The sequence below is a fragment of the Cynoglossus semilaevis genome, chromosome 2 (assembly GCF_000523025.1).
Source record: "Cynoglossus semilaevis isolate Cse_v1.0 chromosome 2, Cse_v1.0, whole genome shotgun sequence".
Taxonomy (NCBI): Eukaryota; Metazoa; Chordata; class Actinopteri; order Pleuronectiformes; family Cynoglossidae; genus Cynoglossus; species Cynoglossus semilaevis.
In genome coordinates, this window is record NC_024308.1 from 19,716,208 (window position 1) to 19,737,263 (window position 21,056).

The 21,056-nt window shown below is 39.1% G+C and overlaps 1 protein-coding gene across 5 annotated transcripts; it reads left to right on the forward strand.

The window, feature by feature from the left end:
• Nucleotides 1-12,850: 12,850 nt before the first annotated feature.
• On the forward strand, nt 12,851-20,625 carry LOC103376823 (heparan sulfate 2-O-sulfotransferase 1-like). Of its 5 annotated transcripts, XR_003052987.1 has the most exons (9): nt 12,851-13,423; nt 14,256-14,494; nt 15,267-15,352; nt 15,503-15,641; nt 15,728-15,825; nt 17,061-17,218; nt 19,347-19,491; nt 19,616-19,662; nt 20,099-20,382. XR_003052987.1 is itself a non-coding variant. In XM_025065945.1 (7 exons), exons 1-7 carry the CDS (start codon nt 13,300-13,302, stop codon nt 19,391-19,393), a joined length of 891 nt encoding a protein of 296 aa, XP_024921713.1. In that variant the 5' UTR covers nt 12,851-13,299; the 3' UTR covers nt 19,394-20,625. The 5 variants fall into 5 exon arrangements, 2 of the variants coding, with proteins under 2 accessions (XP_024921713.1, XP_008305574.1); XR_003052985.1 differs by having other exon boundaries at nt 19,616-20,625; XR_003052986.1 differs by lacking the exon at nt 19,616-19,662.
• Nucleotides 20,626-21,056: the final 431 nt, after the last annotated feature.

Consider the following 21,056-nt stretch of genomic DNA (forward strand, 5'->3'; position numbering starts at 1 on the left):
TAAGAATAAAGATTAAGGCCTTTACCGCGGCAAAAATATGAAATTAACTACACTCTAGGTCACAGGTGTAGAACATTGAAGAAAACCCCACTTAAAAAACACTGTAAAAATTACATTTTTTAAAATTTTGCACCCCCTAGTGGCAGCTCGCTCATTGCATACACTACTCCCAAAGTCCGAAAACATGCAGATTAGCTAAATTGGATACAAAACGGACTTAAAGGGTATGTGTTTGAGTGTGAACGGTATATTCTGTTCTCAACGTAATTTCTTATTGCGCGGTCCTCAGATTACAATTTACACAAATAAATACTCATTTTTAAATATTGACAATTTCGATAAAAAAATAAAAAATCAGCAATAGGCACATGTTTCTAGTTGTCTCTTTTTCCCGCCCCCCATGCGCACAAACCACCTGTCTTCACAGTTTTTATTAACAAAAATGGGAGAAAAAAAAAGGTGATAAGATGGAGGCAGAAATGGAATTAGAGCTTTAGAAAAAGCACCCAGATACAAGCAGAATGTGTTTTGGTTTTTTTTTCCTCCCTCTTTCCACTTTTATTTTTTAAGGGAACGGAGAATAAATGGACAGCATTGTGCGAGGTGGAACAAAGTCCAAAGTATATTTAAAGTAAGTGTGCAATTCTCCAACTTCAGAAAACCATTTAGGTCATCCATCTGAACGATGTAAAGGGAAATAATATACTTGACCCTTTTGTCTGCGCACTTTGAGAAGTTTGTTATATAGCAAGCCTTGTAATAATTCACTGTATCTCATGTATATTAAGTAGAAATTCTCTGGCCTTTATGATAAATTGCTGGGGTAATGCCAGGAGACCTCTTTTGCATTTCAATGCAGGAGAGTGTCAGATTCTTATTTCATTACCAGGCGACACATTAGCTGATGGATTTTAATTTCCTTTTTTTTTTTTTTTTTTTACAGTTGGTTGATAGCGACAACTCCTCCAGCTCTGAGAGCTTGGACGACAGCACCATTGAGCATCACGTAAGACCAAAAACAAAAAGACAAATCCACTCAAATTTTTAAAAATTAAATCTTTCTTCAATTTTTTTTTAACCCAAATACAAGTAAATTTAACCAGGTTTCAATATGTCCAGACATTGACAAAGTACTTTCTTTGTTTTTATTTCACTGCTGCTTAAGGGAAAACAAGGTTCTCAGAGGCCCTTGCGGATTGCCTGTCCGGAGTGTGAGACGATGGCAAACCAATATCGCACACTCCACCCAGCTCTCACTCTTTTGCTGAGTGAACAAAAAAAAAGAAAAAAAAAAAAACCTGAGGTTTAATTCATGCACTGATAAAATCTGAATATGGAGACATGCTGACCAGGGGCAATGTAGAGGAGACACGGAGCGTAGACGACCCCTTTTCACAGCGTTGCACAGCAGGGTGCTGGGCCGCACCTGGTTTTGAAAGAAAAAAGAAAAGACTCTGCTGGGACAGAGGGACAATATCAAATGTGCCAAATGCAATTATCAAAATGTGTCAGGCCTTTCTCAGTCAGTTTGAACTGTTTGTAGGTTAGAAGTGTGCTAAGCTTTTATCTACTTTTTCCATAAAGAATATATTAGAAATGCGTGTAGATCGAGAGTAGCGTCTTCCGACCAAAAAAAGGCTAAAAGTTAGATTTGCCGTCCTCCCATCTAGAGTCTGAAGAAATATAGAAGTATCATTTTATCCAGGGTCACTTGCAACTGTATTGGTCACAACGACAGATCCGAAGCTCTAGATCAGGCATGGGCAAACTAAGGCTCGGGGGCCGGATGCTGCCCGTTCGGCTTTGTAATCCGGCCCGGGAAACTTGTCCAAATTATATGATTGGTTTGTATTTTTGATTATACTTCTGCCTTTTCCCTGCAATGTCCACATTTTCTGTATAGATGGCGTAGAGAAAGTCTATCTGCTCCTGACCGGGCCCCCCCTTGTCAAATTTTAGGCCCGCGAGTCAAAGAGTTTGCTCTAGACTATTGAAGGAATGCATGCCAATACGTGACAAACTAGACACAAAAGGTATATATGAGGTACATACAAAAGAGTTACCATATGGCAAGGGTCACCAACTATTTCTTGGAGGTGCAGAATTTTTCTGAACAGACACTTTGCGGGGGTGGGGGCGGGTCTGGGGGGCAATAAAAATCACATTTTTCTTTATTTTGGAATCCAGTTGTGAATCGAACGATTCGGCGGCCAAGATTGATAATCACTGGTACATGGCACTACGATGAGCAAATTGGCTGTGCACATACGTTTGCACATATATCTCCGTTTTTTTTTTTTTCTAAAACAGGCGCAACATTTTTTCATTATATTTTGCCCAACATAGGCGACAGACACCGTTACTGGATGTTTTTTTGTTTTTTTTCTTGACTGACATTTGAGCCCAACCATAAAGACCGCTGGCTTCAAATCCATGTCAGACTTTCGAAAAATGAATATAACATTTCGAGTCAGAAATGAGACAGCATGGTGGCTTTTGTTTCTTTTTTTTTGCCTTTGTGTGTCAATACTTCATCTGCCCTTACAGATTAAGGGACACCGAGGCGTCTGCAGCTGCAAACACCGGGACTACACAAGAGCATAAATCCTCTAGTTCTTGCCTGTTTGAGGCTGCACCAGGTCTGCTCAGTGTGATAGAGAAGAGTAAAGAGAGGGAGCGCCGCTTTGTGCCGCAGTCTGTATCTTTCGTGGGGGTGGATATGAAAGAGGGCATGAAACAATGGGACGAAAAGGCCCTAATGTGCTTAAAGAATCTTTTGTTTATAATCAAAGCTCACACACACATGCATCACAAAGCTAAAAAAGAGCAAACGCAAATTCTCGCCTCCTTCTGTCGAGTAACTCTGTGCTCCAGACCAGGATCAATTCATCTTGGACTTAAATGTCATTCTCTGAGGCTCCTTGCCTCATCTTTTAAGGATTGGACAACGGGCTTCAAGGCCAAATGGCAAAGTGCAACTTTGTTTTGTCCGAGTAGCAGAAGTGAAAACGTGTTCGTAAACATACGGTATAACCGGTAACCTCCACTTCCTCTGACGACGGCTTTGTGCAGTAATTACAGTTTGATTGCTCTTTGATCTACGGTTCGACGTTATTTTAATCAAATTAAATCAACATACTTTTTATTTATTTACAAGAACATTTATTTAGTCCAAGGACTAGTGATTCATGGCTTAAAAAAAAAGATACTGTGCCCCCCTCCCCGCTATTTCGTGGTTCATCTTTCGCGCATTCATGACTTTGCGGGTTTTTGAAACTGTATATACAGTATATAAAATATAGACTAATACATGTTTCTGCAACGGATTTTTTTTTATTCAAGCTACAAATATTGTTCATTGCCGTGTAAACAAACAAAAAAAAACTTTTAATTTCTCAAGTTAAGAAACTCTGCTCCCGCGGGCCGCACAAAACGGCTTGGCGGGCCGCATTTGGCCCCCGGGGCCTTGAGTTTGACACGTATGATTTAAATGCTAACCCTAACCCTGTCAAATTTTTTGGGACCCACTGTGGCCTGCAGGTCAGGAGGTTTGAACTGTTTGTTGCATAATTCACCATTTATTTTGACTGAAAATATATATAAAAAAGTTGAGTGTTTATTGGTTACATTTTGTCTTAAAAATACTCAAATGTATTTTTCAAATTAAAAATTAAAATAATTAAAAATAAATGACGTGTGAGAGTCGTAAAGGCTAAAATGTTCAAATGCTTTAAGCCTTTTCTACGCCACCTATTGGGGAAATGCAGGTATTGCAGGGGGGAAAGTCACAAGTAGTTATGTTAATGTTATAATGTTAATAGAAATTAATAACATCATTTGGACAAAAAGCCAACAGTACAATTCTACAGTGTAACTGGGGATCTGCAACGCTCTGAACCCCCCGTGAGGATCCTCGGTGTTTTCCATGTCACCTTTATGAACTGCACAAATCTGGATCTTCATCTCCATAGAAGTAACTTTCTCCTTTTTAGCTCTCTTGTGGATGTTATCTGCTTTCGATATATTGACATGCTGACAAACTGCCTCCGGCACCCCCAACGACCCTGGATACAGTTTCGTCAATTACCACACTGCCCCCAGTGGTACGTCTGCATATACAGTATAGTCTGCCCTGCCTTTCCGACGGCTGAAGAAATCAAGAGAGTGATTAGACCAGCCGTTCATCTCATCTGTAATTTGATTATGAACTTTGACGGGAATGAATGGGAGTTTAAAAAAAAAAAAAAAAAAAAAAAAACACACACCCAGGAGGGTTGAAAAGAAGTCTGACGGTTGCTTTATGAGCGCTCTTCTTGCCCTTACTCTAACATTGAGAGGAAAGGGTTCCTTTGTTATCCACCCCCTCCCTCTACCTGGCAATTATCAAAAACTCCACTTCCACTGCCCTCTGGAGTCCAGAGAACTCAGTGGCTGGAGTGGGGAATGAATAGCTACATTTATAATTTTTTTTTTTCTTCTCTTCCCACAGATTAATTTTCCAGGAAAGCCTGTCACCGCTGTAGCGGGAAAAGCGAGGAGAGTGGAAGAGAGAGTAAAATGCAGGGGAGCGGGGGGGGGGGGGCGGGGGGGTAAGAACATGGGGCTGCATGCCTTTTCTTGCTTTTTCCCCTTTTTTTTTTTTTCCATGACAGATCATTTTCCGTGCAGTGGTATCATGGGGTATGGCCGATAATTGGCATGCAGATTGCAGCTGATGGCGTCCCACAACAGAAGAAAAGAAGTGGCTAGTTAGAATAATGAGCCAGCCTGCCTGATGGATGGGCGAGGGAAGAGGTCATACAAAATGTTTCAGACACAATTCTTAACACTGCAGTTCCCCCCTCCTCCTCCTCCTCCTCCTCCTCCTCTCTCTTTCTCCTCCTCCTCCTCCTCCTCCTCCTCCTCTCAGCCATACTGTTACCTGCACCTCCCATTTTTATTTTTTAGTAAGCCCCCCAATTTTTCATTATTTCCCCCGCTGTTCACCTTTGAGGGCAACGTAAGCATCTTCCTTCTCTCTTTGTCTTTTTGGGGTTTTTTGTTTTGTTTCTTTGTTTCTGGTCTTTGCTGTATTTACACTGCAGGTGTAGTGTGCCATAGTGACTGTACACAAGCCTCTATTATGTCAGAACTCATTAGTGGTGCGACACACTTAGGAGACAGCCTTTTTTTTAATTACAGTAAAGGAGTTAATTAGCAGCCTCTCTGTAGAGTTCTGGTCTTCATCGTCTGGCGATTCGAGTTTCAAATATGGGATGTTGGCCTAAAGACGACACAAGTGGAATACTGATAAATAATTCAAAATATTTTTTTTTTTTTTTTTTCTGAGAGTGGGTTGTTTATATACAAGCTGGCTCCACTTTGTTATTTGAATATTCAAAAAAATATATAAATATAAATATAAATATAAATATAAATATAAATATAAATATAAATATAAATATAAATATATTTTAAAAAATACATGAAAATTAGCGCTTGTGTAAGACCTTAAGTCCTTAAATTCAGGTGGTGCTTAAATTTAAGGTTTTGTTGAATTTTAGTGCTTGGAAATATGTGTTAACGCAGTATATTTTTTGTAGCTACATGATTGAAAAAATAATTCATTATAAGAGAGAAAAAAACTTAAATGCAACCTTGGGCTATTTGGGAAATACATTGCTGTTTTTTTATGTTGTGAAAAAAAAAACAAATGATATTTTTTTACCAAAAAATCGTTTGTTATTAGCTGTTTACTTTAGTATGCCTTTACATGTAACCGTCTGGTGGACCGGGTGTTTATTAAGGGCTCACTGGACCAGATTCACCTTGAAGAGTTCTCCATTTTATCACATGGCCACGCAACCATCAACACTCTAGGTACAAGCAACACTGTGCTTGTACCAGCATTGAACAATTTAACGGATATTCATAACAGTCCTTTGATATTGTTGCATAACTACTGCAAAACAATACCATGGCAACATCATCATTTCAAGCAACACTGTGCTTGTACCTGCGAGGACTTTTTTAAGCATTGAACAACAACAATACCATGGCAACATCATCATTTTAAAATGACGTATATAGCAGTGGTTCTCAGTTATTTTCACGCGCCCCCCCCCCTTGTGGACAGAAATGTTTTCACGACCCCCACCCCCTCCAATCCCCACCACTGCGAATTGAAATACTATTGAGAACTTGAAAACATGTATATTTTTATCTGTACAAACCACAGTATGAGTTGCTGCCACCTAGTGGCTAGAAGCTTGTTATCATTCACATTCCCTTGGACGCCCCCCCCCCCCCTTCCTCCCCCCCGGGGGTTGGCTCCCCAGTATTTGACAAGTACGGGTATATAGTAAGTAGATACATAAATATCTAGCATTCCCCACCGGGGGCAGTATTGACTCTCCTTTCCTCATACCCATGTCGATCAGGCTATTTGTGGGTATAAAAACTAACCACAGAACATTGAGCTAAACTGAGGCAGGAAGAAAAATGCGTTAATGAGCTAATGAGCACTTTGAGGATCATGACTGTTAGCATTACAAATTTGAAGAAGAAATTTCTACCCCCGACGTAAAGTCCAAAACTGGCCTTTTTTTTGGGGTTTGCGTCTAGCATACGAACCCTTAAAATCTCACCGTGGCTCTGCCGCGGCTTCTCCTGGGCCTAATCTTACCCTATTCTCGTCGAGCGACACGGAAGAGAACAAATTTACTGTCTCATCCTCATTCTTCCCGAAACGCCAAGGAGCTGTCGACACCACATAGCAGATCAAAGCTTTAATTGAAAAATAATTATAGGTACTTAATCATAGGAAGCGCCGGGCCAATTGAAGTGAAAACAAGAAGCCAAAACGCGGAGCCTCGAGAATGCTTGCAGAAGGCAGATATTGTAAAAAAAAAAAAAAGGCTTCCTTTCCAAACGCCATTGTCTTTTCCACATTAAATAGGAGAGGGCTATTACAAACGCCATTGTCTTCCACATTAAATAGGAGAGGGCTATTAGTTGAGTTAATTGGCTGTCTCTGAGTTAGATCTCACCTCAGCGTGAAAAGCATAACTGAGTGCGAGCCTGTGGGCCAACGATGTGTGCGGCCTGCCCCACCGTCCTGCTGGATTGTGATTTGTTAATTGCCGGGGGATGAGACTAGATGACCTATTATCGTTCTGGAGAAGCAGCACATACAGTACGTCCATACATCAAGGACACTAATGGACAACATTTGATCAACAACAGTAATCAGGTGAGAGGGAAATAAATTGACGTACAACCTCCCTCTGCCAATCAGAAACATTCACAGCTCTTGCTTCTGTGTCTCTCAGTACCAGGGGGTATCTCTGGAACTCTTTATATCTTTGAGGGGGAAAAAAAGAGGGTAATAAGTGACATTGGAACAAAAAAAAATGTTGAACATAAAATGCTTTTACTTACATAATAGATTACTGTAGATATTCTGTCATTCTTCAGTTGCAACACATTAGGATTTTGGATGTATTTAAAATAACTGTTTTTTTTTTTTTTTGTTTGTTTTTTTCTCCTAATTCTCCCTCTCTGGAAACAACCGTATTACTGTGTTACTGTGGAAACCCTTAATAATAATAATAATAATAATAGTTATTATTATTATTATTATTATTATTATTAAGGGTTTCCACAGTAACACAGTAACACGGTTGTTTCCAGAGAGGGAGAATTAGGAGAAAAAAACAAAAAACAAAAAAAAAAAAAACAGTTATTTTAATAATAATAACAATAATAATAATAATAATATAAATATTATTATTATTATTATTAATAATAATAATAATAATAATAATAACAATAATAGTAATTTTTATTATTATATTATTATTATTGTTGTTGTTGTTATTATTATTTTTAATATTATTATTATTATTATTAAAGTGCTAGTAGTTGTAGTAGCCATGTCAGACTAGACCTAAGGACTGCCTTACATACTGTATGTAACCTTACACAAACGCACTGAACTGCCTACACGCGTGCTGTTTCAATGTTATCAAACGTGTCACAACATAACGTTGGTCTACTACATCTGCTGCATGAAGTGTGACCTAATCCTGTGACCCTTCTGACCTGCTCATCATTTCCTAATGGAGTCTTACGACCTCATCTCATCAGACTTTTCTTTCTATCGTCAGGTCTCCTCTCATCGTGTGCTCACTCTGCCCTCCAGTGTTCACTAAGCAAGAGTGCACAAAATATCCATAACAGGTAAAGAAGAAAGTAAATGCACAATTTTCAGCGATTTGGCGTGGCTGCCTTTCATCATTTCAGCACACCTCTTTCTAGTGTTTCGTTATTCTGCCCCAGGGGTAATGGGGCTTTTGAGTGAAGTGAAACTAAAAGGTCGGAGTAATTTTTCTCCTTCGTGGTCTCAGCAAAATTGTTGAAAGAGGTACTGTAGCCCGTGATGCTTTGGTTCCTTGATACGAATAATCTTAAAGTTAAGTTTAACTACTTCAGTGCTTTTTTTTTTTTTTTTTTTAAATTTGTCAGTCAACCAGTTGGGGGAGAACCGTGGTAGCCTCTTACTTTTTTTTTCAGTTTTTTTTTTTTTTTTTTTTTTTAAATATGTCAGCCAACCAGTTGGTGGAGAACCGTGGTCACTATGCAACCTGGAACTTGGAAGCATCTTAACTTTCTTTTCAGTTTATTTTAATCACTATGCAACCTGGAACTTGGAAGCACCTTAACTTTCTTTTCAGTTTATTTTAATGAGAATAAGCATCGGATTATTACGTTATTACATGTACGATTAAAAAAAATGAATGGTTTTTTTTTTGTTTGTTTGTTTTTTTATGAATTGTGATTTATTTAGCGAGCAGAGATATAGTCATTAGGCAACACTAGGGGTGTCGAACTCATTTTGGTTCAGGGGCCGCATACAATGTATCATATATTCTGGAGTATAAGTCATATTTTTTTTATATCCTTTTGCTGGGTTTGCGACTTAAAATATATAATTTTACATGTTTATTATTTTTACACTGACAGCCACTAGAGGGCACTCTAGGCTTGTGTGCCAGTATCTGCTACTCCTGTACCACTGAAAATGTACATGTTCGTTATTTTCACACTGACAGCCACTAGAGGGCACTCTAGGCTTGTGTACAAGTATCTGCTACTGCTTTAAGTCGCACTTTTTTTTCATCCTTTGGCTGGTTTTGCGACTTATACTCAGGTGCGACTTATATATTAAAATACATCATTTTACATGTTTGTTATTTTCACACTGCAGGCCGCTAGAGGGCACTGGTGCCACTTGTATATATATGTTTCTTCATTATGCATTTTTTGGCTGGTGCAACTAGTCAGGAAAATATTGTACATACAAATAGGGAATAATACTGTTAAGAACTAAGCTTAGAAAAACACTAAATTCATGAGGAATGTTTGTGGAAAAAAACACTCACTTTGCAGGAATGAATAAAACTAAACTGATATGAAACCCATGCATGTACAATTTGTATATATTTGTGCAGCATGTGTAGTCGAGGTGAGCGAACATTAACGGTCTAGGTCGTAGAGTAATAAGAAAGGGGAACGTTTATCAAAGATTACTGCAACAGGATTCGGATTTTTAAAAAAAAATCTTGTCAAAAACATTTAAAGAGGGTACTTTGGAGTATTTGGAGGTTTTTAAGGACAATTTCTACGTGCCACAGTGTGATAGTGCAGTCGACTGCAGCAAAGATGGCATCTGTCTCTTACTCTCCCCAGCAGTCAATGGATATTTGATGAAAAATCCAGAGCTGAGCAAGCACAAACCCTAGCCAAGTGTCACACAATGTAAAGTACATTTCCACACTCTGTACTTAACAGCCCAGTGTAGTGTCAGGCTCATTGTACGAGGGGGGTCTTAAAGGCTTAACTCCGGAAGAATACAGATACAAAATCTGCAGCAACAGAAATAGGCATTCTAGGCCATGTGTGTTTTATTTTATTTATTTATTTATTTATTTTTTTTTTTTGCGGGATTGAATTTTTATTACTGTCACTGCAATCATATTATATTGCAAATAAGGGTGTATTTATATTTATTTTTGACTGCTAAAAAAATTTGCTGTTTGAACTTGGCCCAGAGGCCGTGTTGGTCATTTTATCTTGAAATCCTGGGAGAATGGATTGCACGTTCAGTTCCTACGTGAGAATGCATTTTCATGTATTTCCCTAAACTGCTGTCAGAACAAAAAAAGGATTACCTCAGTGATGACTGGGAATAGATTTCTAATTAAATGAAGTAACATTGAAATGATAAACAATGTTTTTACTTATGCTGAATAACATTGTTGTTTTTTTATATATATATTTTGAAAAGAATGAGACTTTTGCTAAGTTGTTTGCAATATTCCATAATATATAACATATTATAATAATACATTAGTATTCTAAGAAGCAATAGTTTGACAATAACATTACTGAAATATGAGACTTGGAAAAAAAAAATGGCCGACTCTTATGAATACATTTACAATTATCATATTTTTACCATGTGGCGCCACTGTGTGTCCTCTGAGGTCAATCCAACCCAATTTAAAAAAATGAATTACTCCATTAAAGCAAATATCTACATTATATCTACAAGAGTTGCCTATGACAAAGTGATACTTAGATTTGTATACAAGTCTAACACGAAAATGGGAGATGTTTACTGTAAATGCTTGACAAAAACAGGGGGTCCTCGACCTTTCTTAGAGTTCCGTGCCTTTGGTGCAACTTAACTTGATTCTCGTCAAAAGACGGAACTCACTGTATAATTAAGTACTTAAGTCTCAAAATTTCTTATTCTATGTGAATCCATAAATTATAACTATTTACAGTAAACTAAACATGAGATTGACGCAACAAAACATAAATATTGCTGTGTTGTGATAGGAGCTGTTATGCCGCCTGTCCACTGGATGGCACCCTAGTGTTGAGTTCTACTCGTGCTACAGTTATACTGCATGGAGAGGGAAAATTGTCTCTGGTTGACCCTGCAAATCTCAGGTTAGGTGCTCATCTCTCTAAACTCATGGTGTCCCACAGACCCCACGGTGATTACGGGGAGGCGTGCCCCCTGGTGGACGTATTGCTCAACAACCTTTGCAATGTTAAGCAACGTGAGAGTACAGTGAGGACAGTGTTGGTAAAAGTGGGTGTAAATCAGTGGTTCTTAATTACTTTTTATCACGTCTCCCCTTGGGGGACATGAATGTCTTCACGCCCCCGTAAATTGTGCTATTGTACTATTGAAAACAAGCCTCCAGTCACTAGGTGGCAGCAACTCGTACAGTGGTTTGTACAGATAAAAAATATACTATATGTTATTAGGTTCTTACTAGTTTTTCAATTTGCGGGGGTTGCACGGTAGTAAAAAAAATTCTGTCCTGAAGGGGGCGTGACAGGAAATAGTTAAGAGCTAGATCCAGCTAAACGTCAGCAAAGCTAAAGGCATGGTGGAATACAACAGTAAAACAGAAGTGTTTCCACCCACCCACCCAACATTGGGTCTCAACTGGTCCACCCACACATACACACTTAGGTCAAAACAGCCAGACGGCAGCTTCACCTTTGGAGACAGCTGGGGAGGTCTATGGTCTAACTTCCACACAGCTGCTGCTGCTGACAGCATACTACCAGCATTACATCCTGGTTTGGCCACGGCACTGCGCAAGGCTGTAAAGCCCTGTGGAGAGTGATCAAAGCAGCCAAACGGTGCGTCAGATCCGATCTGCCCTCCCTGCAGGACATCTACACCAAGCGCTGCAGGAAGAGTGCTATCAAATTCATCAAGGACAATCTCACCCCAGTAACAGTCTGTTTTAGCTGCTGATCTCAGGGAGGGGGAGAGTTTTTATCATCGTAACATATGGCCTCTCAGACAGATCACGCCTCATCATTTGTAATTACTGTGGACCAGGGATGTCAAACTCATTTTCAACCAGGGGGGCCCACATTAGCAACACAGTTCACCTTGAAGGTTTCGGTTGTAAATGGGAAACTGTATCGATGTAATAATGTATTAATACATGTTTCTGCAATATTTTTTTTTTATTAATTTAAATTACAAATATTGTACATTGTTCTGTGTAATAAAAAAAAACCCTTCAATTTATCAGGTTAAGGGACTTAGCAGCAAGAATTTTATCATAAGGCAATTAAATGCTTTTTAAGCTCCCGCAGGACACACAGGATGTTGTTTTTGTAGTTTACATTTTCAAGTAAACTTATCTTATTTGTCTTACATTTCATGTTATTCACTTCTATCCCTACACAGTGTACCCCTTTTATGCATTTTTGGATTGATATTTGTGTATTGACATGATCAATTTACAACCATAAAAATTAGAGTCCGCTAATTTAATTGTACAGTATGTGGGCAAACTTACAAATTCAGGGAAAAAAAGGGTCTCAAAGGGACCTAGTGAATTTAAATAATTTATTTTAATTTTTAATTTAAATTTAATTTTATGTTTGTCACAATATGTTTAATATTTTAATTTATTTAAAATTTTGGATTTGTGAATTTAAATATGGTTAATATAAAAGACAAATTATTTTTAATAAAATTGCATTTGCATGAGTGTGCCAGTGTTAGCACTCCACAGTGCTAACAGCTAATGCCGGTGTTTATAGAAGAAAAACGTTTCATGGGGATAGTTGTATATGTTATATATTTCATTTCATTTTCAGCGTGTGTATTTTTCGGACCTCAACTCGGTTGAAATATAAAACGCCACTTTTTATGAATGCATCTTTAAAGGAGTGTAGGTCGGACCTACACATATGCTATATATACTCCAGTCCAACAGGCGGCGGAAGAGGTCTTTAACAGCAGTTGTTGATTCTTCTCTGTAAACAGAATGACACTGGCTAACAGCGGAAGTAGTATGCTACTCCCTTTGAACAATTGTGGTTTCGAACTTATTTACTGGTTCTATTTTCTATTCTCTTTTCTTAGATAATTTGGTTTTATGCAGTATATGTATTTTTTGCATTCTTTAAAAAATGTTATGTCCGCGGGCTTTGTCTAACATAGGTAATCTTTGTGTGACGCTGTAATGTTTAGTATAGAAGTTAACCAATTTGAGGTTGTTGTTGACGAGCAAGGAGTTGTTGTTAGTCCCAGTAATCGTCGACGAAGGTAAACCTCACTAACCACAGTTATATTTAATTTATGAACCCGAAATGGATTATAGTTACAGTCACTGGGAAGCGGTTTAGCTTAGTTAGCCAGTGAGCAGCGTTATTATCTTCGTTATGATTCATTTGTGAAATTGATCAGTCGATTCAATGATTGATTGATTGATGGGGCTTCTAAGGACGACGATGCCGCCGAAGGTGCAGCTTCTTGCGGTGTTGGCATTTGGTGTAGCAATGCTCCTGATCGAGAACCAAATTCAGAATCTGGAGGAAGCACGAGCTAAACTAGGTAAGACCGACGTTACAGAATAAATGCTTCATAATGTTTTTCTATTTATTTGAAAAAGAGGGTAGAAACAAGTTAGTAGTTGCCACTAGGGTTGTCACGATAAAAGATTTTCAGTAGTCAATATATACCTGTGAATTTCAATGATTCGTGATACTTATTTGTTACTACAATAAAAACACACAAAAAAGAACATGTACTTTTAAATGTAATACTTTATTAAAAACAGTTTAGAACTGAAAGTCGAGAATTTAAGATCACTGTGCTTAAACATGTCCCAGCATGTGCCGGGAGAGGCAATTTTACATCTAAAAAAAGTATATAAAAACAAACAATACTGTGCTTATAAATATGTTCATAAAAACAGTAGTCAAGTATTTTACAAAAAAAAAAAAAAAATCAATGCGCAGGAGCCTTCAAGTATATAGAACAAACAATATTGTCTTTTGTTAGAAAATATGCTAATAAGTAACAATAAAATGAAGTATTTCACACTCAAAACAAACATTCTGAGTGTGTGACTCTGCTCCTGCTTCCCCTGGTCATTAGGTCAGACTGATACTGTAAAGGAAAAATAATGTTTTAGTTCAAATAACATTAGCTCAGTCTGACCTAATGACCTGGATTTCCATAGTTTTTGAGGATTGTTGAAGTCATCTTTTTGTTATAATAATTTAAGTTGCTCATCCCAGGATTTCAGTATATACTGTATATACATATACCGTGTTTCTGTTCAACCTCAAAGACTATCAAGTCTCAACTGTCCTTTCTAAATGAATATGCTGTGTGCTTCACTCCTATCACTGCTTTTTTTTTTTTTTTTGTGCTCTTTAAGAACAAACCATATCCAAACATGAGATTGCCGAAGTCGACCATCGGCACAGCCAAAACATTGGACGGCAATTCTCAACACAGGCAGAGAAAGATGACACAGTCATCATCTACAACAGAGTGCCCAAGACTGCGAGCACATCATTCACCAACATAGCCTACGACCTGTGTGGGAAAAATGGCTTTCACGTCCTTCACATAAATACAACCAAAAACAACCCAGTCTTGTCTTTGCAGGACCAGGTAAGAAGTGTTTGTAAATGATTTAGTTGTACTTTTAAATCACTTTTTAACCTTTCAAACATGGGCGTGACCACCTTTTTCTTTGAGCACGTGTCCCAAAGGTGAAGCTGAATAATGGGGTCAGGAGCAGATAAATGAACTAAAACAAATGACATGTAAAAGTCATAAGTGCTGAAATACTTTAAGCCGTTTGAAAAAAATGTGGGCATTGCAGTGGCAGAGGAATGATGATAATATATTAACCCTTTGATGTCATGACCCATGACCCATGATATACTGAGTTAAAAAAATGTTACTAAGTGTTTTTATGTGTTTTTAGACATAAAAATAAGAACTGATTTGGTTCTGTTTTTATACACCAAATTTTCTTTTCGAATGTCGACACAATTATTCTGCAGTTGCAAAGGCTGACCACTGTATGGCAGTGTTGGGTGATTCTCAGGCATCCACTGTAGAGGCTTATATGCAACACTGCCATCACAACCTATTCTTTATCATAGAAAATGACATTTTAATAGCTGTCCACTGTAGTGACCGTCATGCATAAAAGCGTTAATATATAACATATATATAATATAAATATATTTTAACCACCTAATGATACCCAGTAAGTCAGCTGCACCAGAGGCAGTTTACTTTCATGCAGGCCAGAACCAATCTGGTTGGGGGGGAACTTAACCTCTTTAACAAACTTTTCGTCACTTTTTTTTTCCTTCTCTCCTGTTGCATTGTTCATCTGCTTCGTAATGATCTTGATTATCTGTGATAACAGGTGCGGTTTGTCAAGAATGTCACCTCATGGCGGACGATGAAGCCTGGCTTTTACCACGGCCATGTAGCTTATCTGGACTTTTCCAAGTAAGTGTGTATCACCAATACTAATCTGATAACAGCACAACAGATAAGCGTAAACATCAGCCAAGATTGGCTCGTTTTGATCCATAGCATTTTTTTTCAGAGCCATTTAGCTCATACATCATTGTCTTCTCGTATTCTCTCATTGTGTAGATACGGGATAAAAGGTAAACCGTTGTACGTAAATGTCGTGCGAGAGCCAATCGAGCGGCTTGTGTCCTACTACTACTTCCTGCGTTATGGGGATGATTACAGACCGGGCCTTCGTCGAAGAAAACAAGGGGACAAAAAGGTAGGCGGTCACTTTTTTTCCCCCCTACACCCTTTTTTTAGAACTTGCACTTTTTGAGCTAAAATACCATTTTCACGGTCTTTCAGACCTTTGATGAGTGCGTGTCATCAGGAGGAGCTGACTGTGCTCCGGAGAAACTCTGGCTGCAGATCCCGTTCTTCTGTGGACACCACGCAGAGTGTTGGTGAGTCAGTTAAATAATGGTAAGAATAGAATAGTCTTTATTGTCACTGTACAAATAAAAAAATTTAAAAAAAATACTAACAACACCTACAAAATAATGGTAGTAATAGAATAGTCTTTATTGTCACTGTACAAATAAAAAAATTTAAAAAAAATACTAACAACACCTACACAAAAAGGTGTAAAGTAGCGTGGAGCGGCTGCGTACATTTTGGGGTTGTTGCAGCCCGCCAAACTTTTCCATATTATATAATTTATTTATAGTATCATTATACAGTGATCCCTTGCTATAACGCGGTTTACTTTTCACGGTTTCGCTACTTCACGGATTTGCATCGTGCATTGTGTTCTGCATTCTGATTGGCTAAAAAGTCACTCCGCTTCTTCTCTACCTGTGCGCCAATAACGTTGCGGTTTAATATGTACACGTACGTAAAACAGCTTGCCAAATTGACATTACGTACGTGCAAATTCTCTTGCAATTTCGAGTTTATCAAACCCCATAATGTCGACAAAACGCTCTGGACCGGCAAAAGTACCTGCGGTAGGGACCAAAAGGCAGCGGAAGATGCTGTCTATCGGTGATAAAGTAAAACTATTGGACATGCTAAATGAAGGTAAAAGCTATGCGGCTGTAGGTCGGCATTATGGAATTAATGAATCTTCCGTTCGTTCCATAAAGAAGGAAGAAAAAAACATAAGGAAGACAGCAGCAATAAGTTTTAATAAGGATTCAAAAAGGGTTGCAACTGCCCGCAACAAGACCAGGTAATTTGTATTTTTTTCATAATCATTTTTAATTTTCTCCCGTTCACGGTGGGCGGTGCTAATCTCCGCAATTTGAAGCCTTCTGTTCACGTTGATGATTAAAATTATTATTTGACAGTACATTACAGAAGTTATTTGTTGAAACGTTTCTAAAGTACTTTTATTTTACTTTATTTGTGAAACAAATGGTTGAGACTGTAAAATGGTTTGTTCGTTCTTTCTCTTCTTTTTCTGAGTATTTAATTGTAAAAAAAATAAAGATTTCTACTTCACGGATTTTGCCTATCACGGGTTCGTTTTGGAACGTAACCCCCGCGAAAAACAAGGGTTTACTGTACTTCTTTTTCCCTGCAATACCCATGTTTCCCCAATAGATGGTGTAGAAAATGATAAAAGCCTTTATGCTAAAACCGTTTGCCCACGCCTGCCCTAGATGATCTGGTTGTATATCATGTTCTTCTATTGCAGGAAGGCAGGCAGTCAGTGGGCCCTGGAGCAGGCAAAGTACAATCTCGTGCACGAGTATCTACTGGTCGGAGTGACCGAGGAACTAGAAGATTTTATCAGGATCCTAGAAGCAGCGCTGCCAGAGTTCTTTAAAGGAGCTACGCAGCTCTACAGGACAGGTAGTAAAAATGGCACATGACACGGCTACACGACCCGCTGACCAAAGTTGAGGCAGCTAGTGTTGAATGCTGTGGTGTCAGCAGACGTTAACTAAACATTGAGGTATAAGAACGTATTACTGGTACTTTTGTCAAAACCAGGGATTGCTCGATACAACTTTTTTTCATGTCGGATGCCAATTGCAGCTTGTCAATACCGACATCAATCCGGTAAGCTGACGTTTGGCCCGACCGATAATATCGGCTGATATTAGCATAATTATGTCATCTCGGTAAAAATCGCCATTTTCCTCATACACACGCACACACGCGCTTTCACCACGCCTCCTCACCCCCGACCCATACCTGTAACTGGCTAACCTCCTTCATAACACAGAAACAGAGCATTAGCAACGATTAACAAGCCCCTAGTCACTAGGTGGCAGCATTGCAGCACATTTTATTCATCTATTTATAATACTCCCTAATAAGAGTTATCATTGTTCGTGACCGATTCTGTTCTCTGTCGCCTCAAGTTACACGCTAACAGGTTGATCAAATGGTTTGGTGTCACTTCAGGAAAGAAGTCTCATCTACGAAAGACCACCGAGAAAAAGCCTCCCACTAAGGAAACGATAGCCAAGTTGCAGCAGTCCAACGTCTGGAAAATTGAAAACGAGTTTTATGAGTTTGCGCTCGAGCAGTTCCGGTTTGTGCGGACCCACGCTGTGCGGGAAAAGGAGGGAGAACTTGAAGTCCTTGGCCAGAACTTCTTCTATGAGAAGATTTACCCGAAAGTGAACTGAACCGGCTGGATACAACCAGCGAGGACGAAAACCTTCCCTATCTGAAAAGGAGAGATACCAAGCAATTGATTGATGGATCGATAATGTCCTTGAGCATATTCAGAAATGATAACATAAGTCATTTTAGGGCTAAACAGCGAGGTTCCAGTGGACAATGTTTGCACCTTTGCCGGCAAAACTGAAAAAGTCCCTTCGCAATGCAAGCCGATCTAGCGTATTTGTTAAGTTAAATGTAACAGCTAGGAGGTTTTCTAACAATGGTAAGTATGGCAAACTGACACATTATACCGTTTCCTGTCGGGAGACTACAACAGTCTTCACATAGACTGTAGGATTTTTAGCTTCAAGAACCAAATGCACTACTTGTCCGCGCCTGCGTTAGCCGGTACATGAATCCGAGTCAAGCATTTCAAACCAGAAATCGAATTATGAATTGTTCGCCGGCAGGAATGGAGAGTGCTGATTGGGGAACGGCAACTCATATGACTGCACTTTAAAACTTACCGAGACAGGTTTGACTGCTAGTGCCTTAAATACAACCGTTTGTTTTCTTACTTTGGTGTCCTATTGTCTTAAATGAATTTTCCATATATGTTTTCCTCTTTTTTTTTTTTTTTTTTTTTTAAAAACAATTACATGTTAACTGTCTGTATACACAAACGGTAGTGTTTCCCCTTGATCGTGAATCACCTTTTTAGGTGGGTCAGGTGTTTTATTTGTGCCTTGCTACGAGTTTTGACGAGCAGAAAGAACAGTTGGTGTTTAGCTGCCGTGCGCCGCTCAGTAAAAATAAATAACGTCAGTTGCATTTCATTCATTAATTACATCAGCGAGATGTTTGTTTCTGCTCCGTGACCGGGTTCTATTTCTTGACACGTTTGAAGACATTTGTCAAAGGTCTTAAAAAAGGGAGGGAATTTCCACACAGTTTTTTCCCACTACAGTATATTTGTTAAATATATGATTGTATTATTTTCTTTTTTTTTTGCTTTTTTTGCTGGACCTTGACAACCATTCATAAGAATATTTCTTGCACAAACCAGTCCTAGTGAATTTTATTTTTTTTTTTATTTAAAGTGAAACAATACAAAAAAAAGGATGGCCAGTTTTTTTCTGTGACATTTAGATCAAAAGGATGATTTCTTACATACTTTTCTTACATACTGTACTGCAAATAAACATCGAGGGGGTCCTCGAGGTAAGTCGGAATTCCATTCCTACAGTGTGACGTAACTAGAAGTACCTATGTCTCTCGCCTACCGTCGACGGTACTGAGAAATACGATAAGCTCAGTCTTTGATATACTTCATGAATTTATTTTCTGTCATGTGTGATCTGCTTAGGCTGTGTCAACATCCATTGGCTCCTTCCTGGCATGATGTCAGAATAGACATCGTTGACAGAGTGAGTGTGGCTGCTGGGGACAGGAAGCAGAAGGCAGGAAGTAAAGACCCCCAACCCTCGTTTGATATTTCGGCATTGCTAAAGGTACACTTGACCATTGTGCCAAAATGGAATGTTCAACTCATCAATTAGAATGCAAAGGAAAGAGGTGATGATCAATACTAATTAAATGCCGGATAGTTTTACTTTTCATTTTTTTGGCCACCAGATGGCGCCGTCGTGTCGCTCACAGTGTTCAGAGCGCTTCACCAGCAAGTACGGAACCTGAAAACGGTTCTTCAAGCCTCATTAATGCACTTGTGCAAAGCCAAATGGAACTAAGCTAATGGCTCATTACCGTTAGCAATACAAATGACACCATCAGGCAAATTTAAGCTCGGGAGGCGTAATGATACAGCTATAAATGCATTCACTTTTTCATACGTATATTTGCATAACATCAGCCTACTGGGTGATGGGGTTAAACGCAGAGGACACGTGATTGTGTTCATATGTTCATTTATATGTGTTTAATGTCAATTCGTTGAATTAATTACTTTAAATAACTTTCACTCAGGTCACATACATCATAGCAGGGTCTCACCCATAACTATTCATTTCTCTGGATGGTTACGGTAGATGATTCTCATTTACACTTCCATACGTGTATTCTGTCTTGCTCCTGCTAACCTTTATTCCTCTCTGCTCCAAGGTTAACTTCCATCATCATCAAGATCCACGGAGCCCTCCTGCCTGACCTCGTATGTTGACCCGGTCCATCACTACAGCAGGGAGAAGTGTAGCTAAGTAGCGTAGGATTCAGAAATGCCAAAAACTAATCGGGGAACAATGTTGCTATCAGAGTTCCTATATTTCCGATATATAGTTCCGAGGATATTTGAGGTGTGCTCAGGTCAGGTCAGTGAAGAGGTGAAGGTGAAAGACAACAGGACGGCCATCCGTAAGATGAGGGCAGCAAAAAAAAAAAAAAAAAAAGAGTTGAGATGAGTCAGGGAGATGAAGCAAGGAGACAGGCTAGCGGAGATAAGGCGATGGTGAAATGCTTATGATGAAAGGTTGGACAGTAAGGACGGGGGAGACAGTTTGCTATTGGTTAGCTCAGTGGTTCGCAATTTTTTTTTTTTTTTCGTCATTCTTGGGGACATAAAGTCCACTGGAAGGTGCCAACCGCCCTAACCGGGATTCGAGATATTGCCTCTGGGCCAAAAGCGCCAAAATTTGGTTTTTAGTTCTATTTAATGGGGGGGGGGGAAATAGATTGAGACGTATCGACGTGTCTTTACAGAAGGACAACAAAATGAATAGTGTCTACGAGCACAACAGGGAGCTTGAAACCCCAGGCAGGAAACTCTTAATTAGATCGCCGCATTATAGTGTGACCTTGGCCGGGAGACACTCTATAGTATCTTCCTCTCCTTCTTTGCTAACGCTTGACTATAACGGCGTAGTGGAGCACGAGCTTTTTTTTTTTTTTTTTTTTTTTGTCCTGGCGGGCAGGACGCAGAAACGCAATCAGCAATTCAATCCATTGTGGCCATTGTGCAGCAGCGCTGATGAGCTTCGCAGAGTAGATAATGGATTAAATTATTTATTCCCCCCCCGCCCCATCTACCCAGCCGCGCCCCGCCCTCCACCTTCCCCGCACCCCC